The 16,652-nt window shown below is 34.0% G+C and overlaps 1 protein-coding gene across 1 annotated transcript in view; it reads right to left on the bottom strand.

Moving 5' to 3' along the window:
- The window catches only part of LOC113402331 (uncharacterized protein), a 204,116-nt gene extending 188,004 nt beyond the window's left edge, over window positions 1–16,112 (bottom strand). Inside the window, exon 1 of the mRNA XM_064216567.1 lies at window positions 15,454–16,112. Within this exon, the coding sequence (XP_064072637.1) occupies window positions 15,454–15,814 (361 nt within the window). The 5' untranslated portion in view covers window positions 15,815–16,112. The remainder of the gene's footprint in view (window positions 1–15,453) is intronic.
- Between the last annotated feature and the right edge of the window lie 540 nt (window positions 16,113–16,652).

Genomic DNA, 16,652 nt, shown 5'->3' with positions numbered 1-16,652 from the left:
GAACGGACGGACAGATAGCGGAGTCTTGCAATAATATTTAATCTTATTAAAATATGCCAAATAAATATTTTTACTGCGATTATATCTTCAATTATTATCCGATAATTTATAGAAAATATCTCATAGTTTCTCTTTTATTTCTGACCGAAGGTTAAATAAGAAATATCAACAACATAGCCGGCTAATGACTCTATCGACTTGACTGGCCCCGCCCAGCGCCCAGCGCCCAGCGCACAGCGAGATTCAATCCCACCAACCAACATAATTACGTTTTCTTATCTAGATGAGCAATGTAATTGGCAATGTGCTCTGCATAACGAGCTCTGAGGTACATTTTAAACAAACTTATTTTTATACTTTACTTTTTTATAAATCTGAGGTGTGGTCGTTTTGCATTGTGACCCGTTTCTGTTTGCACTGCTTAAACTTTACTCACAAACTATCAATATATTTTAGGCATAGATAAATTTCAATAACAGAAAGGCAGACTGTTAAATGAATCTGATTGGAAATGGTCTTCTCTGTCCACAGATAACCCATAAATATTAGTTACGTTGTCAATAACTGTACCAACCAAATTTAATGTCTATTCTATACTGTAATTTTGTATACGGCCAATACACCATCTCTGACGCTTATTGCCATTAATATACTTCAATGGATATGATATTAACAAGTAATCTTTTGTTTACTAAAAATATTAAAACTTCTAAAGACTAGGTAAGATTAGACTGGATTTTACTAGAGAATTATTACAGAAAACATAAACATAATTGCATAGGCTACTTCATATTTCATATGAACATACGGACAACTAACATACGGACTGTTGCAATTGTGACGTCCTTCGTTGCTTCTCCGTTTTTATTAAAAATGAAAATTATGCAATTATAAAATACAACAGTAACAAATTATATTTCTAATTTCTTTTGTAACTTTCGTAGAACAAGATTAATTTCAGTTATTTTTAAATTAGATTATTTTAACCGACGAATAGTCTCTAGAGCTCATTTCTCAACCCCTTGGAATGACAATCAATCTTAACAATTAAAATTACCCACACATTATTCGTTACTTGAAATAGCATTGTTAAATTTATGAACAGCTTACTGGGTGTAAAAATAACTTCAGAGGGGATTATTTGCTTGTTTTTACCGAGAATGACTGAAGCTGTGCTCGGATTGTCATCACACGTCCCAAAAGCATCGTTAGGATACCGTAAAATCAGATTGGCTTGAAACAGAAACTCCCATTAAGTGTTAACAGGATTTTTTGGTACTCATTCAAATATTTTAATTGAACCGAGATGGCAAAGTGGCCACCACACCAACCATGTAATACCACTTACCATCAGATGTCTCATTCTTTCGTATGCCTCCCAAAAACAAATCGATCTACTCAACAGTTGATCTACTTTCAAAACTATTTTCCAAGTTTTGACATTTGAATTATCCCATAGGTTAATCTTTCCGAACTTGTTAATTGTTACTACGCCCTAAGGCAATGAACAGGGAACTGTGTCACCACGTGCCAGTTCTACAAGATCAGTGTTCAAGGTCTCAATCAACTTGATGACTTTTAAGTTCTTGCGCGTGGGTGGGACCAAATTGACTGATACCTACACGAGATTGTTTGCAGCTAATTAGCTTTTCTTTGTGAAGCGTGTTCTTACGTTTGATTAGTAACCTGTTCTCGATCGTGATTACGACATTATGAATGTGAGAATTTAGAAAGCCAACAGTTTTGATTGTCATTAATGTTAGTGAATTCATATTACGTATGAACGCTGAATATGAGATTAAAACACCGACCACACCTGAGCGACCAAGCGAAACGAAAGCTAGACGGTTTATTAGAGACTAGTAAGATATAATTTACTCTTAATTACATATCATTATGTGATTGATGTAAGAAAGTAGTTAGTATATATTTTGCCGATTCTTCGGGATACGAACGGGAGCTATAAATATTTAATCTGTCTTGTGAAATCACGATACGAAAGAACTTGTAAGAGCTTTCTTGAGTGAAGTGTATTTTGGTTTTGATTATTATATTACGTTTCCAAGCTAGATTCAGTGGCGCGTGAATCTTGACTTGAAGTTAAGGTTCAGATCGGACAAGTGCCTGTTTACATGAACACTCTGCTTAATTTGTGTTCATAATTCATCTCGTACTTACATGTATCGGATGAATTTACCCCCCTTGTATCCACCATTCCTAATAGAAACTGCGCTGTGCTATAAGGTCCACATCTACTGTTCGAGAGCAGAAGCACCTTTAGCCCAACAGTGGGATATTTCACGCTATTGCTTTATTAATATTTTTATAATACTCGTTTTCTTCATCATTACATAGTATAAAACAAACTTACCGCTGTCTGTCCCTGTGTATGCTTAGATCTTTTAAATTACACAATGTATGTAGTTTGATTCGGTTTTTTTGTAATAGATAGATTGATTCAAGAGAAAGGTTTATATGCATAATACATGCAGAATATAGTAGAGAAACGAGATGGGCCAGTGGTTAGAACGCGTGCATCTTAACCGATGATTTCGGGTTCAAACCCAGGCAGGCACCACTGAATTTACATATGCTTAATTTGTTTATAATTCATCTCGTGCTCGGCGGTGAAGGAAAACATCGTGAGGAAACCTGCATGTGTCTAATTTCAACGAAATTCTGCCACATGTGTATTCCACCAACCCGCATTGGAGCAGCGTGGTGGAATATGCTCCATACCTTCTCCTCACCGGGAGAGGAGGCCTTAGCCCAGCAGTGGGAAATTTACAGGCTGATTATGTTATGTTATGTATAGTAGAGAAACACTGATAATTTTAGAGGTTTTTGAAGTGATGACGTAAATAAACATATTTATTACGCTTACATTGCAAACGTTGGCTGAATCCTACGAGATAGATCAAAATAATGTATGACAGGATTGTACACCTTAAAAAGATCTTCAAAAAAGTCCGTGATGATATATGTCTATCTCTCAGGGATAAATTTAATACATTGTGAGTTTAATATCGATCGATATAGACCTGTACAGCATGTAATTTAAATGAATATTTTCGAAGATATTATAGATTTAAAACGTAGGGACATAGCGGTTTGTATTGTGTAATGACTGAAAAACTGTGAACTTTGTAAGACATTCTGTAGTATATTTATAGTATCAGCACTGCACCCGTGCGAAACCGGGGCGGGTCGCTAGTTGTTAATAACTTTTAAAAACTTAGCTTTTATTTATTCATCAATTTAACTAGAAACGTACGATTCAATTGAAATTTTCCAGTAATAATAATACTGAATAAATTAAAATGTAAATATCATGAAGCGCAATGAATAGTTAATTAGGTTTGAGCTTGCTATGAGCAGAGAGAGCTTTTTGCGTTGCGATATTGAAAGCTGAAATCTATTATATCCCAACGACTCACAGACGGCTGCGTGCGAGAAATTAACATTATACATAATCACTCGACTATCTTTTATACAGATTTTTTTTGTGGCTTTACATGAAGTGTATCTCATAAACAGGATTTTTATTTATGATTCTTTTATGAATATATTCTTTATGATCGATGATTTTTAAGCGAATAAAGGTCTTCATGGCCAAGTGTGTAAAATGAGTGAACATTGTGAATATTTCAGATTCAAATTTGTGAAGGCACCGCTGATTTCTTAATTTTTATTGCTTAATTTTTGTTTATAATTCATCTCGTGTTTGTCGGTTAAGGAAAACAACTTGAAGAGAGCTGCTATGTAGTGCAAATCTACAACCTATCTGGTATTATAAGCTCTAAACTTCTCAAGGAGAGGAGGTCTAAGCCCAGCTGTGAGACTTCGACAAAAAATTTTTGTTTAGTATTTTAACGAAGTCAACAAAAACAAAAGATAAAATTAAATAAATAAACATATATTTATTAAAACGGAAATAAATTCAACTGACTCTACAAGAACCGTTTGTAGTATAAACATCAAAAAGCAACTTATTAATATGCCACATTGCTACATCATAACATACGAGTATGTCCCGTAGATGGTAGCACTGACAACGTAATAAATTCGTTATCCCTCTTACAAGGTTTGGGCCAAGGTGAACTTACCATAATTCGACTTAGTCATACTATATATGTATAACTTGTTGTCGCCCGCGGCTTCGCTCGCGTTTAAGGGCGTTGTTCAACAGTATTATGCATAAAAAAACCTGTCTCCTTCCTTAGAGTTCAAGTTTGCTTTATACCAAATTTCATCAAATTCGCTTCAGTGGTTTGTCCATGAAAGACAGACAGACAGATGGTTACATTCGCATTTTTAATATGAGTACGGATATACAAATTAGAAAACAAAATTTAATTATATCCGATGTTGCAAAAACAAACCTTTCTGGCGAAGTATTAAAGTTCCAATCAAAAACTTGATTAAATAAAAATACAAACATTAATTAATAAATAATTCAACGGGAAAACGCTGCTAGTATCCTCGTCGCCATTCCACGTGGTCCAATTTGTTCTGTAACTTTTTTTAATTTATATTTGTATATAGTTAAACGTAGCTATTGTTTACGTAAATAAATAAAATAAAATAGGTCTTATTTATAATAGGAATACATTACAACCGACAACAACATAATGCGAGCTATTATAATATATAATACAGATGAAAAAAAAAAGCTGTGATGTAATTATTTGTTAATTTTCACAAAGGATATGTAAATTGTATTTGATTATAAATAGATAATTCGCTGATTTTCTTGCCAGTCCTTATCAGAATCAGGTTTCAGTGGTAACTACCAGTACAACCATGAACGCTGAACATTTAATATAATGTTGGTGACAGGGCTTTGTGCAAGCCTGTCTAGGTGGGTACCAATTACTAATCACCAAATTTCCCGTCTGAAAAAAAAATCTAATCTTTTAACATTATGATTAAATGGAGGCTCTGCTTGTAAGAACCTCATTGATAAAAGTTTTCTTTTTATTTTGCCTGCTGCGTCATGTAAGCTGTATCGTTTATTATCATAATCTTAGAATTTCAGGCTAAGTCCAATATCAATCTTGCATGATATTGACATTCAACAGTTTGTTTATTTCGGTGTAAGATTGTATATATTTATTGTCGCGTTTACAATTTGTTTCTTACGGAATAACGTCGACGTATTTATTCACCACAAGCCGACTACCTGCGAGTACCCTTTAAGTGATATACTGAGCAAACATCTCGAGCCATTTCCTTGCTGTCAACGAACACGCGTCGCATCCAACCGAGGCGACGTCACCTTGCATCACTTAAGAGAAAATGTTACCATCTTGAGTGAAGTCAAACAGAGGACTCAACATGAAAAGTCGCATACAAAAGCACATTATAATAAAATTGTTGAGTGTTTACACATAATTGACGTACTGACATACTTATATTTTTATAAATGTGTATCGACTATCTCTATTTCTTGCTATAAATTATTTATTTATTAACAAAACTAAGTGGAACTAATTAATGGCGTGTTTTTTTATGATGTAGGTGAGAAATACTCATGAATCAAAACGATTTAACAGAAACCTACTATTTTACTAGACAAGTAAATAAGTAAATATTAATGGACATAAAATAGTTAATTTTATTGTTCATTAACCAACAATGTTTGTAAAAATAAGGATATTTGTAGAATAATGTATTATAAAATGAAAACTTATTGTTATACACGTTTCATCAGAATGACTCGCTTTAACATTTTCCGCGGCGAACTATTCGGAACACTTCCATTAATGTATCTCCTACATTTGCTCGTCGATGGCTTTAATTTAGTCTTCGCCGCGGAGGATTTACTGGTCTACCGCATAATTTCTTTCCGACCTTCGGAACAATTTAAATAGCAAATTGCTTTGAAATTAACTTTTTAATGTTATAAGTCTTCTAGTTAATACTGTTTTATTCCAGGAAATTACTTAAACTCGTCCATGTCTACGAGTGTGTCTGTATTTACCACAAAAATGATTACTGCTTTGCGAGTACTTGTAAAATTTTGAGGTTGTAACTAAGTTTAAATATAGGAGAAGAAAATAAAAGGTGCCATTTAAATCGTCCTTTGAAACATAATTTTCTATATTAATCGCTTTCAAAAAAATCACCGGGGGTCAAAATTCTTTTTGATTCTCGAAAAATGTACCCCCCCTGAAATCATAGAATGTTCTTCTACACTCATGTACTGTTAAGTCTTGTTATTGTTTGATCAAAGCTTGGATATGTCAAGCGTAAATTTCAAAACTTAGCAATCATTTCTTTAAACATTGTCAAAGTATTATGCTCCTTATGTATGCGATGTGAAATTAGTTTTTCCATGTTTCTTGTTTGCATACAAGGCTTAGCCCCTGGACTCTAACAGCAAACATTCAATTAGAATCAACTCGCCACCTTTGAAAGCTTTTAGCTCACACACGCGCTTCCCACCAGGTTTAATAAGATTGTGATGTTAATAAATATCTCTTCGGGCCCACTGAGAGAGGTACAAGAAAATATAACTTGATTAATTAAGCTTATAAACATTGACATTTAAAATACAATACAACTTAAAATTTATTTAAGAACATCCTCGAAATGGATTAAGAGTTTTCGGAAATAAGTTCTATTTTCGGAAAATTTAATTCGAACATTTATTGATGAAGCCCTCCCGTCTGCACGGAGCGATTACGAAGTTTAAGCCTTTCGAACTTAGTGAAAACTATTCAAAGGCCAAAAGAGTATTTCATATCGGCAATGAATCGGATATTTTAAAGCTGATCACGAATCTGAAACTTTGTTGGGTTCGAATTTTCAAAGGTTTCATTCCGCGTCGTCGCTCGTAGAGAGTTCGTAATGTGTAATGAGCACATAGTTTTGATTGAACGTGCTCTCTGTTCGGCGCGCTATTAGTTTTGGCCCTTCCAGATAATAGAGAAAGTAAAATAAGCTTCGGTAAACGCAATTTTACTTCGCAAATACTTGTTTAGGGGCTGCCTAAATATTATAATGTGCCCTACTTTACTTACTACTTTGCGGTAAAGCCGATCGATCGCTTTATTAACATCAAAGCTAGTCCTACTTAAACCTCTTTGGACTAGAGCTTGGCATCATAATTTAAATTAAAACAACAAAACTTTATTTTTTAAAGTTAACCGGCAGCAGATTAAACCTTTCTGCATATGTCGAGTATCTATTATGATCTATTCGTTGTATTAATATTTACTTGGTGGTAGGGTTTCGTGCAGGCCCGTCTGGGTAGGTACCACCCACTCATCATATATTCTACCGCCAAGCAGCAATACTTAGTATTATTGTGTTCCGGTTTGGAGGGTGTTCCGGAAATAGCATCTTAGCTCCCAAGGTTGGTGGCGCATTGGTGATGTAAGGAATGGTTAATATTTATTACAGTGCCCATGTCTACGAGCGATCGTGACCACTTACCATCAGGTGGTCCATATGGCCATCCGCCTTCTTATATCATTATAAAACTGCACTGTAATACTGAATAGAAATATTTTTTTAAATTACATTATTATTTATTGAAATTCAAAGGTAAATATTAAACTGTAATCAATGAAAGGCTATTCTTATTATCTATTATATCTTCTAGCTTAGGCTTTGAGCAATTAGGTGGACTCGGAATTACTGGATCGCAGTAATTTCAGAGCCTTTGCGAACTTTAAACAATGGATTGGGAACTGAAGAGATTAGTTATGCGCCTAATTCACTGCTATAGAAATTAACGAACTTACTTTCCGAAGTTTCTTCCTATTTTACAATAATACTTATTCAATAGATAACATTTCTGAAACCATATCGGGCCTAATTTTTACAGTAGCTATTTCTAATTTTGTTTTGTATAAACTTAAGTCCTTATTGTAAATAATTGTTACAAATTTACGTAAAAAATTAAATAGAAATTTTTGGTGTTCACCGTAGCGTTTTCATTAAAATAATTATATATTGTTTTCCTATCGGCACGTATAGGAACAAGCTCTATCATTAGGAGGATGTAGGAGGTGCAAAACAATGTACCTCGGACCTTTATTAGCCCTCACCGAGGCACTTAATCCACCTTTTGTGTCTCTTAATTTATTTTCCCTTATTTAGTCTCATACATTCCTATACTCGGTGTTATTTGAGTGTAACGATACTGCGGTGGAAATGGCGACACATAAACGGACCTTATTAAGATGCCAGATTATTTTAATATTACAATAAATGATAACTGTTCTTTGACAGGCTTATGGAGGTTAGATGACAATCGTTGTATGTAAATGGCTTAAGCCTTGCCATTTAACACCGTAATAAGCATATCGTGATTGCTTTATTACGGGAAATTCTGACTCGGTTCTGCGCCAAACTAAGTTACATAAGATTTATACCTTTACCTTAAAAACAATACGAATCCGGAAATATTTTATAAAAACTATTTACATCGCCTGTTTTTTTTATTTTAATTTATGAATAAGCATTACTCGATAAGTTACTCTACGTAGATGATACAATGCGTAGAACTAGTATTCGTTGATTCATGCAAAATTATAATAACATTTAATTAATTTAACGATCTCTATTATTCGATACAAGATTATATCGATGATAAAAAAGCGTGGAGTTGATGCTTGTTGACTTCCAGGCAGGAGACAAATATACATAATTGAAATACATATATAATTGTATTTAACTAACATGATTGTATATTTAGATGTTGAAGAAGAGCAGCTACTGAGTTTCTTGCCGGTTCTTCTCGGTAGAATCTACATTCCGAACTGGTGGTAGCTTTACTTTAAATAGTTTGTCAAATGACGATTCATTAGTGCTTGTAAAGTATATTTTGATTTTGATTTTCTATAAATAGGTGGGAAAAAGTGCCGATTCGTCTAAGTAGAATTTACATTGCGATGGTGGCTTTAAATTTAGCTAAATTTTTGAATAATGTTCCAAATGTGCTTAAATAAAACCAATTCGTATGAAGATTTTTTTATTTTTAAATATATGACAATTTTCATCATAATTTTATTCAGATTAATTTTATTTCTATAAAATAATGTCTTCATTATAGAACTCATCGAGGGCAATCCTTAAGTGTGTGTATAGTTTAATATTGTCTCCAGTTGTGCTGCCTCCATTAAGGGCACTGACTTAATGAGTACTATCTCCTGTACCATCTGTAATCTCGATCTTTTAATCTGTACCATAGAGTAGGCTAGACTGTCTGGCGTAACGCCAAACATGAACATCGTGGACCTAAACGGTTGGCTCGCATAATAATTGCATTTGATGGACGGACATGACAGGCATTTTAACGAGATATAGCCTATCCTAATAAAGTATGACAGGCGAATGAAACGAGATAAAAAAATGCCTTTCTTCGTGTTATGACAAGACTAAAATATATGAATCCAAGTAAATACAAGTGTGAAATAACTCAACTAGCGTCGCTTAAAAACTTGCTACGCTTACTTTTTGCTTCGTGCTAAGAATCACGTCCTTATATTATATAAAACATTGTTACTAACAGAAACGGCTTCCGCGGATCTTTTATCTTCAAATTTTCATTAGACGATATACGTCATGTTAAAATTACTCTTTAGAAATATGAGCAAGATTCAAGTGTTATAGAGCTTGTAAATTATTAATATTTAGGAAAAGCAATACATCCTAGGTTATGAACAATTTGAAATAGGAATGTTGTTTGTGAATAAAGTATTCATTAAATTACTTCACGGTGTCATTTTATAATACGTGATACATTATGCGGAAATCTTGCAATGGATTTTCATGAAACTCTTCACAGTACAACCGTACAATATGATTCTGCTCACATACAATTTAGTTTTATTCCGGAAAATTACGTAAAGCCTTTCCGCAAAATAGCAAAAAAATTATCTGTATTTCCGACGTCCGCGCGCTCAAAGTTGCTGGCGTAGCGAGTCATATCACTTGTACAGGCTTAACGTAATATAGTATCGTTTTCCGTTACACTGCACTGCATAGTTCCAATTGAATAACTCTTTGTTGAAACTAGTAGCAGTGCCTACACTAGTCGGAACAGGCAGGTATCGCTAAGTACATAGAAACCTCAAAAGTACTTCCAAGGAAAACCACAAGCCGCCCAAACTTTATCCTGTAGTGTAACAAGACACTGAGCATGTTTTATACACAGGTAACAATGTTTCTTTATTAAAAGTAAAAATAAAAACAAAACACCTTACTTTCGATTTAACAGTAATACTCAACTTGAACAACTACGACCTTAGTTAAAGGAGGGCGGATCTTGTAGTGGTATAACGTTGTGCCAGTGATGTAATGACCTGATTTTAATTTCAATAGTTTCGAGAACATTCTCGCTCTAAGCTGTTTATATTAATCATTTACATTTCGATATGGGTGATGTTCTGATGGATTTATTTGAACTTAACACTTTATGATTTATTTCTGCCGTAAAAAAATCTAATTACGGAACAATCAAGTAAATAGTACTGAAGATTGGATGTCGGTATTGGAAGCGATCACGAGTCGACGACTCGTATGCGGATTGGCACTTACAAGCGCTGCCCATAATGCGATGAGAGGATTCACGTACAGAGTTCCATTGCGAAACGCTCCAATAGTAAATTTATGTTTCAGATCATCGTGACTAGTTTTACTCGACTACGACTCAGCCCAAAGGCGGGCTATGATTTCAGCTATATATGCCTATCTATTCCTGCATATCTTCCTGATTTATCAAACGAGGTATCGTTAGAAGCGATTTGTTCGTCCGCTGGTTTTTTGGGCTATAAAGTCCTGCATTGAAATATGTTTTGTGCTACCTTACTTACCACATATAAAATATATTCTTTACTGAACACTAAAATCTAATTCTTAATTTTGTAAAATACGGACAACTAAACATTATATTTTTTTTATGTTGACTGGCATTTATTCGTAATGAAAGGCGTAGTATTGACAAGTCGTAACTAACTATTTTATGACAGAATATATGTTTATAATTGATACGATGTAACAGACATACTTGGAGAAATGTTTTTAGTAATAAAATTAAAATCATATATTTTTTATATGAAATTTATCGGCGTGCCTTGTGTCTAAAACCGACTCGCTTGCCGTGACGACTAACGGCATTATGCTCTTCTACTGTGTGCTGCCCCTTCCCGCCGCCGGTCCTTACTCCCCCGTGTGTGCGTTTGCTTTATAATAAATACTTCGTTACTGTATACATATACTATTTTAAAAATGTATATTCTTTTTTATACTAGCTTCATACATACCTATATAGTTTTTACAATTCATTATTTATCTTTTATTTATATCCGAAGTTTATTTTTTGTCACAAACACGTACTAGTAAATAGTACTTAGTATTAGTAAGAGTACTGTATTATCATCAACTATCAGTACTTCAGTATATACACCTATATATAACTTATCAAACTTTCCAGTGATCATTTCATTCAAAATAAGTTTTATTCTAGCAGATACCAGAAGTAAACTGTAGATTGGCATCAACTCTATTGTTGGACGAACACGGCGCCCAATACTCCAATGAAAAACGAAATATGTTTGTAATCACTGCGACTAAAATGGAATGCATGTAATTACCGAGTAAAGCTGGACAAATGAGCGGACACTGGACACGGGTTTATATTGGAAAGCGATCACGGATCAATTCGCTGTACGGCACTCACTGCCGCCGCTGATAACACGAGGGATTCAAGCATTGTTACGAAACACGGCGGCGAAATATTTTTCCAACATTTAGCTATTTCATGTGAAATTGAACTGAATTGTTTTATTGAAAATGATTGACACCGACGACTCTTCATGTCTTATAAACGGAAAACAAAATTTAAAAAAATATATCTGATAATCATCAATAAGGGCCTTAGTATGATTACATATCCTTTAATCCTGTCCCAGTGGTGTGATTAATGATATCACTTATCATTCACCAAGTTATTATTATACCCGTACAGGGTTTGAATTGTCTCGTATATTGATAAAAAAGAAGTATATTTATTATATTCCGATATAACCATTACGTTTGAACGTTCTTCCTGTTCTTTGCGTTGTTTTTTATTTGAATATTGAGTATTTATGTAGCTTCACACAGCATTAAGTACAAGCGTGTGGCTCAACCCGCAGGGTGCTGTCAAATGCACGCGTCAGTTTTATCGCGACCGGGTATTCGGTACCCCTAGTTTGTTTGTTTTTTCTATCGAATGCACGCCGTTCCCACGGATTTTCTAAATTAGTGGATTCATTTATTTACCTAGCGACAGGCGACGCTGCTTTAATTAAATGCAACGAAGATAAACCAAACACAATGCGGACACGAATTTGAATGGAGTCATTGCTTTAATGTAATTATTTGCCTGGTTATTTATTCGACCAACTAAGTACATAGTAAAAAAAACTAAGAAAAATATGTAATATTATTAAATTAAATTGAATATTATAGAATAAATTAAGAGTAAAATGAGATATACCGATAGCTTTGTACAGAATATAATGGAAAAACAGAAATGTCATAATTTTTATGGCTGCGTTTGGCATTTTTCCTTGTTGACAATAATATTTTGTCAGAATCATAAAAGTCGGCGATAAATTGGGGAATTATTACGAGACCTTCAATCTCAATACTTAGAAAAGGTCTAATAATCACAGTATTAAAGTAAGCCGTAATAAAAAAGCTGTTCCCGTATTAACTGCGACTTATCGTAACCTTTAAATAAGAGTGTCACCCCCGGCGTTTTCGCGCCATCCGGACCGTTTATCATTTTTTCGATCAGCGCCTGAGGGCAGCCCTGATAACTATGGGGTTAGTTGACAGCTTTCAACCCGGGATTAACTTCGTATTGCGGTCCAAAAAAATTAATAGCTTTTTTGAAGAGGTCGGCCTTTTAGACCCACTGGTACGAAATTGAGAGGTCCATATTAACCGCGATAAAGAAGGATTAAAATTGAAAAAAGTGTCAAAATATAACCATAATAGTTAAGACGAATATTTAAATAAAATGCCAAATTTTATCAACCTTATCCTCTTAATTAGGGATCTGTCACATCTCTGATGTCAAACCTCTTTGGAAATGCTTTTGCTAATTCCACATGGGTTGGATCTCCGTCATCATACGGGCTGTTGAGACGCCGACGTGTTCAATTAATGAATGAACTTAAAGAGCATTCTCTCAGTCGGCTCTTATGACACCTACAAATTGAGAAGGAGTGACTCTTTTCTTCTCAGATAGAAAAATATACATTTACTTATCGATTTAAATTATTTTTTAATTACCGGATAAACTTGAATTTATACAAAATATATTAAAATCTACATATACTTATACACGTTGTACGATATATTAGAGTGGATTTGTTAAATAGTTATTTTCAAATTATTTATATTTGGTAGACGAACGGGTAGGTGATCACCACTGCCCAGTCATTGGCGTCGTAGAAAATTATAACCATTATTTACGTCGTCAATACTCTACCGACCTTGCGTGCTAAAATTTTATGTCTCTTGTGCACAGGCACAACTAATTACAGAATTACACCGGCTTGCTCACCGTGCAAACTGGAACTAAGAGTAATTAAATATGGTATTACATATATATAATAAAATATATAAACTAGTTAACTATATAATATTATATTTCAGAATCAACAAGTTGTTATAACGGGATTGGATCATTATAATAAAAGATACAATTGATCAGAATAATTACGATCCGTTTCGTATTGAATAGAATGATTTATTGGTCGCGCACAGTGCGCGGTGCGCTGCAATTTCGTACGATCATTAATAATATAAATAATGACACTGAATGAATGCAAATCGCCAACGAATGTGTGATCGAATGTTACACGAATGTGATTTAAAACAATACTACGATTGAAACAATATGTCGCGTTGCCATGTTCAAATGTAAAATACATTCGGTCAGAATTTAAATAACGTATCCATGCTGGTTTATTTCTAACGAATGTAAATTATTCTCTCGTTATTAAGGTTAAAAATGTTCAAATTATTATATGTAATTGAAAATATATAATATAATTAGAATAGATATTGTCTAAAATCGTTTTTATTGTTTTATTTGCGTAGCACTTTAAATACGAGCGTTTGAATAAGTTCACCTGTTAGTATGTGCGGGTTAAATATATCTGGATTTTTTCTATGCTTTTTAGAATTCTTTCAGCTATGACGCGCTTTGGGTTTTTTTTTACTTGGGATTATTTTCGGCTGGTCCGATTTAAATTTGAAGAAAAAATACAACCATTAAGGGTAATTTTTTATGAGATCGATATTTATTTTTAATCTATTTCCTCAGGGTATATTTTTAGGTCGACTTTTTTTGGTCTAATATTATATTATTGAGCAGAAGGTGTAGAGATTATATCGATGCTGTTCTAATGCAGGTTTTACTTGAAGGATGTTTTCTATCTCCTCTGTGATTATAAATACAAATTAAGCACACCTAAAATCAATGGTGCTTAGATCGGGCTTAAGCCCGTAATCTACGATTAAGGTTCGTGTTTTAATCACTGAACTACCTCGGCTCAGCGTTGTTAATAAACTTATTTTTTTGTCAATAACATTAAATACGAAATAGTAACTTCTATCTATGACCTTGGACTATGAAGCACATTCTCGAAGATATAGGATAAACTTAAATAATGTAACAGGAAATTTGAATATACCAGATGGAAACGCTTTCACCAGTGAACAAATATTGATGGAGTTGATCGGTTTTAATAGTTATTTACCGCGGCATTGAGATGAGGTAAATACTCGAATGTATATTTGCCTGTCAATTCAATTTGTTCGAGTATGACCAGTCTCAATATTTATGTTTCTGAGTCGAGTTTGAAATGTAACTATAATATTATTTGCTTATAACAAATATTATACCTACTCATATTTTTTTAGTATTTAAATGATATTGTTGTTCTGTTTTGACTCAAAGACTATTGTTTTTGTGTTCTAGTATAAAACATTTAGAATAAATAATTAGAAATAATATAAACAATTTTATTGTTTTAAATTTTGTATTTTCCCTCTTATTTTTGTTTTCAAAGCTAACTTTCGTGTTACCCAAAAATAGTTAAATTAATTACGCAAATAATACTTTATATGTGTAAGACGTTTGATTTAATATAAAATATATACATATATATATATAAAAAGAAAAATAACTTTTAATACATTTAAAAATTAAGGTATCAAACGAAACTATGAAAATGGTATTATAATGTTTTTTTTAAATCGCTATAATTTGTAAAGCATTTGCTAGTAAGGAGATACGCGCGGTGCTTTTTCGAAATGTTTATTTTCAAAATCATTAAGTTTACACAACAAATCTAGTCATCTCACTAGCCCAGGACGTTGTTAGTTATTACAGAAAATTAAGGATGGCTTTCATTCATTACAATAACAATTTGAACTGACCTGGCGGGCAGACGCAGTCACCATAATCACGAATACTTCTCTTCGCCCTCCAAAAACCGGGTGGCCTGGAGAGGACTTCCCTTCTAAGCCTCTCGACCAAGGGTTGCTGCGGCTCCAAGACCGCACTTCTCAATGCCAAGTGCTGCTCTTCCAGCAATGACAACCTGTCCTGCAGCCCCTGCTGCTTGTACAGACTATATCCACTCGATATCAGACTCATGGCACACGCACACCACAACACGACACAGTACATCCATGGATCGGGGCATCTTTCCTCACATTTCTCCTCTTCTTTCTTCTCTTTAGTCTCTTTTTTCGGAGGGCTCTTGCCCGGAGGCTTTACCCCCATTTTGAATATCATGGCTGCAGTTTCATGGGATCCGCTGTTCCATCGCTAATTCGTTTGAATACACATTGTACGCACGACGGACGCGTCCGGCTTTTACAATTAAAATATATTCTTAGCTTTAAATTTTTCGGATAGTACAAAAATAACACAAAGCAGACGCATTTGTTTTGTAATGAATTTACGAAAAGCTGTAAGGGAACGTTAAGTCGAAGTGGTATCGTTGTTTTGAAACTCGATCGTATTCTCGCTAGTCGTCGCGAGGAGCGCGAGTACACACCCTTCCTACTCGGCAGGCGGCACGCCACTGTCTGCTAACTGCTTCGTCTGGATTACGAACTTGATGCGACAATGCCTCGGATCAGCCCGCGTTAAACGCGGATATTTGGGAATATCAAAGTCATATCTGCATCCCACTAGAAGATTTATGTCCTCGTCCTTAGCGTTTGGTATACGCATTACGTGGGATACATTTTTAATGATGGCACGTAACAAACGCATTTCAATTAGTGTAGTAGTCTATACTACGAACAATAATAGTGTTTAGAATATTAACAAAGTAAATTCTAATTAATTTAATAATTTTGAATGAAAAAATTTTAAATAACTATAATATGTCAGTTATTATTTCAATATTTTAATTGGATAAGGTTTAATTACTCGTTTATTTATACGCTAGGTATTGCACATAATGTAAAGAACAGATCACAAAAGATAAACATGTATAAACATGTTCCAATTATATTATAAATAAATGGCAGCCTTGGTTAAGGGTCTCAAGTGCATCTGAGCTTTCTCGTGACAAATCTTACAGTGATATTGATTAGTATTAGCCTAATTAATCATTTTGGCA

This window comes from Vanessa tameamea, chromosome 12 (assembly GCF_037043105.1).
Source record: "Vanessa tameamea isolate UH-Manoa-2023 chromosome 12, ilVanTame1 primary haplotype, whole genome shotgun sequence".
Classification (NCBI taxonomy): domain Eukaryota; kingdom Metazoa; phylum Arthropoda; class Insecta; order Lepidoptera; family Nymphalidae; genus Vanessa; species Vanessa tameamea.
The sequence above is the reverse complement of the archived record's forward strand: the minus strand, read 5'-3'. Positions and strand labels throughout refer to the sequence as shown.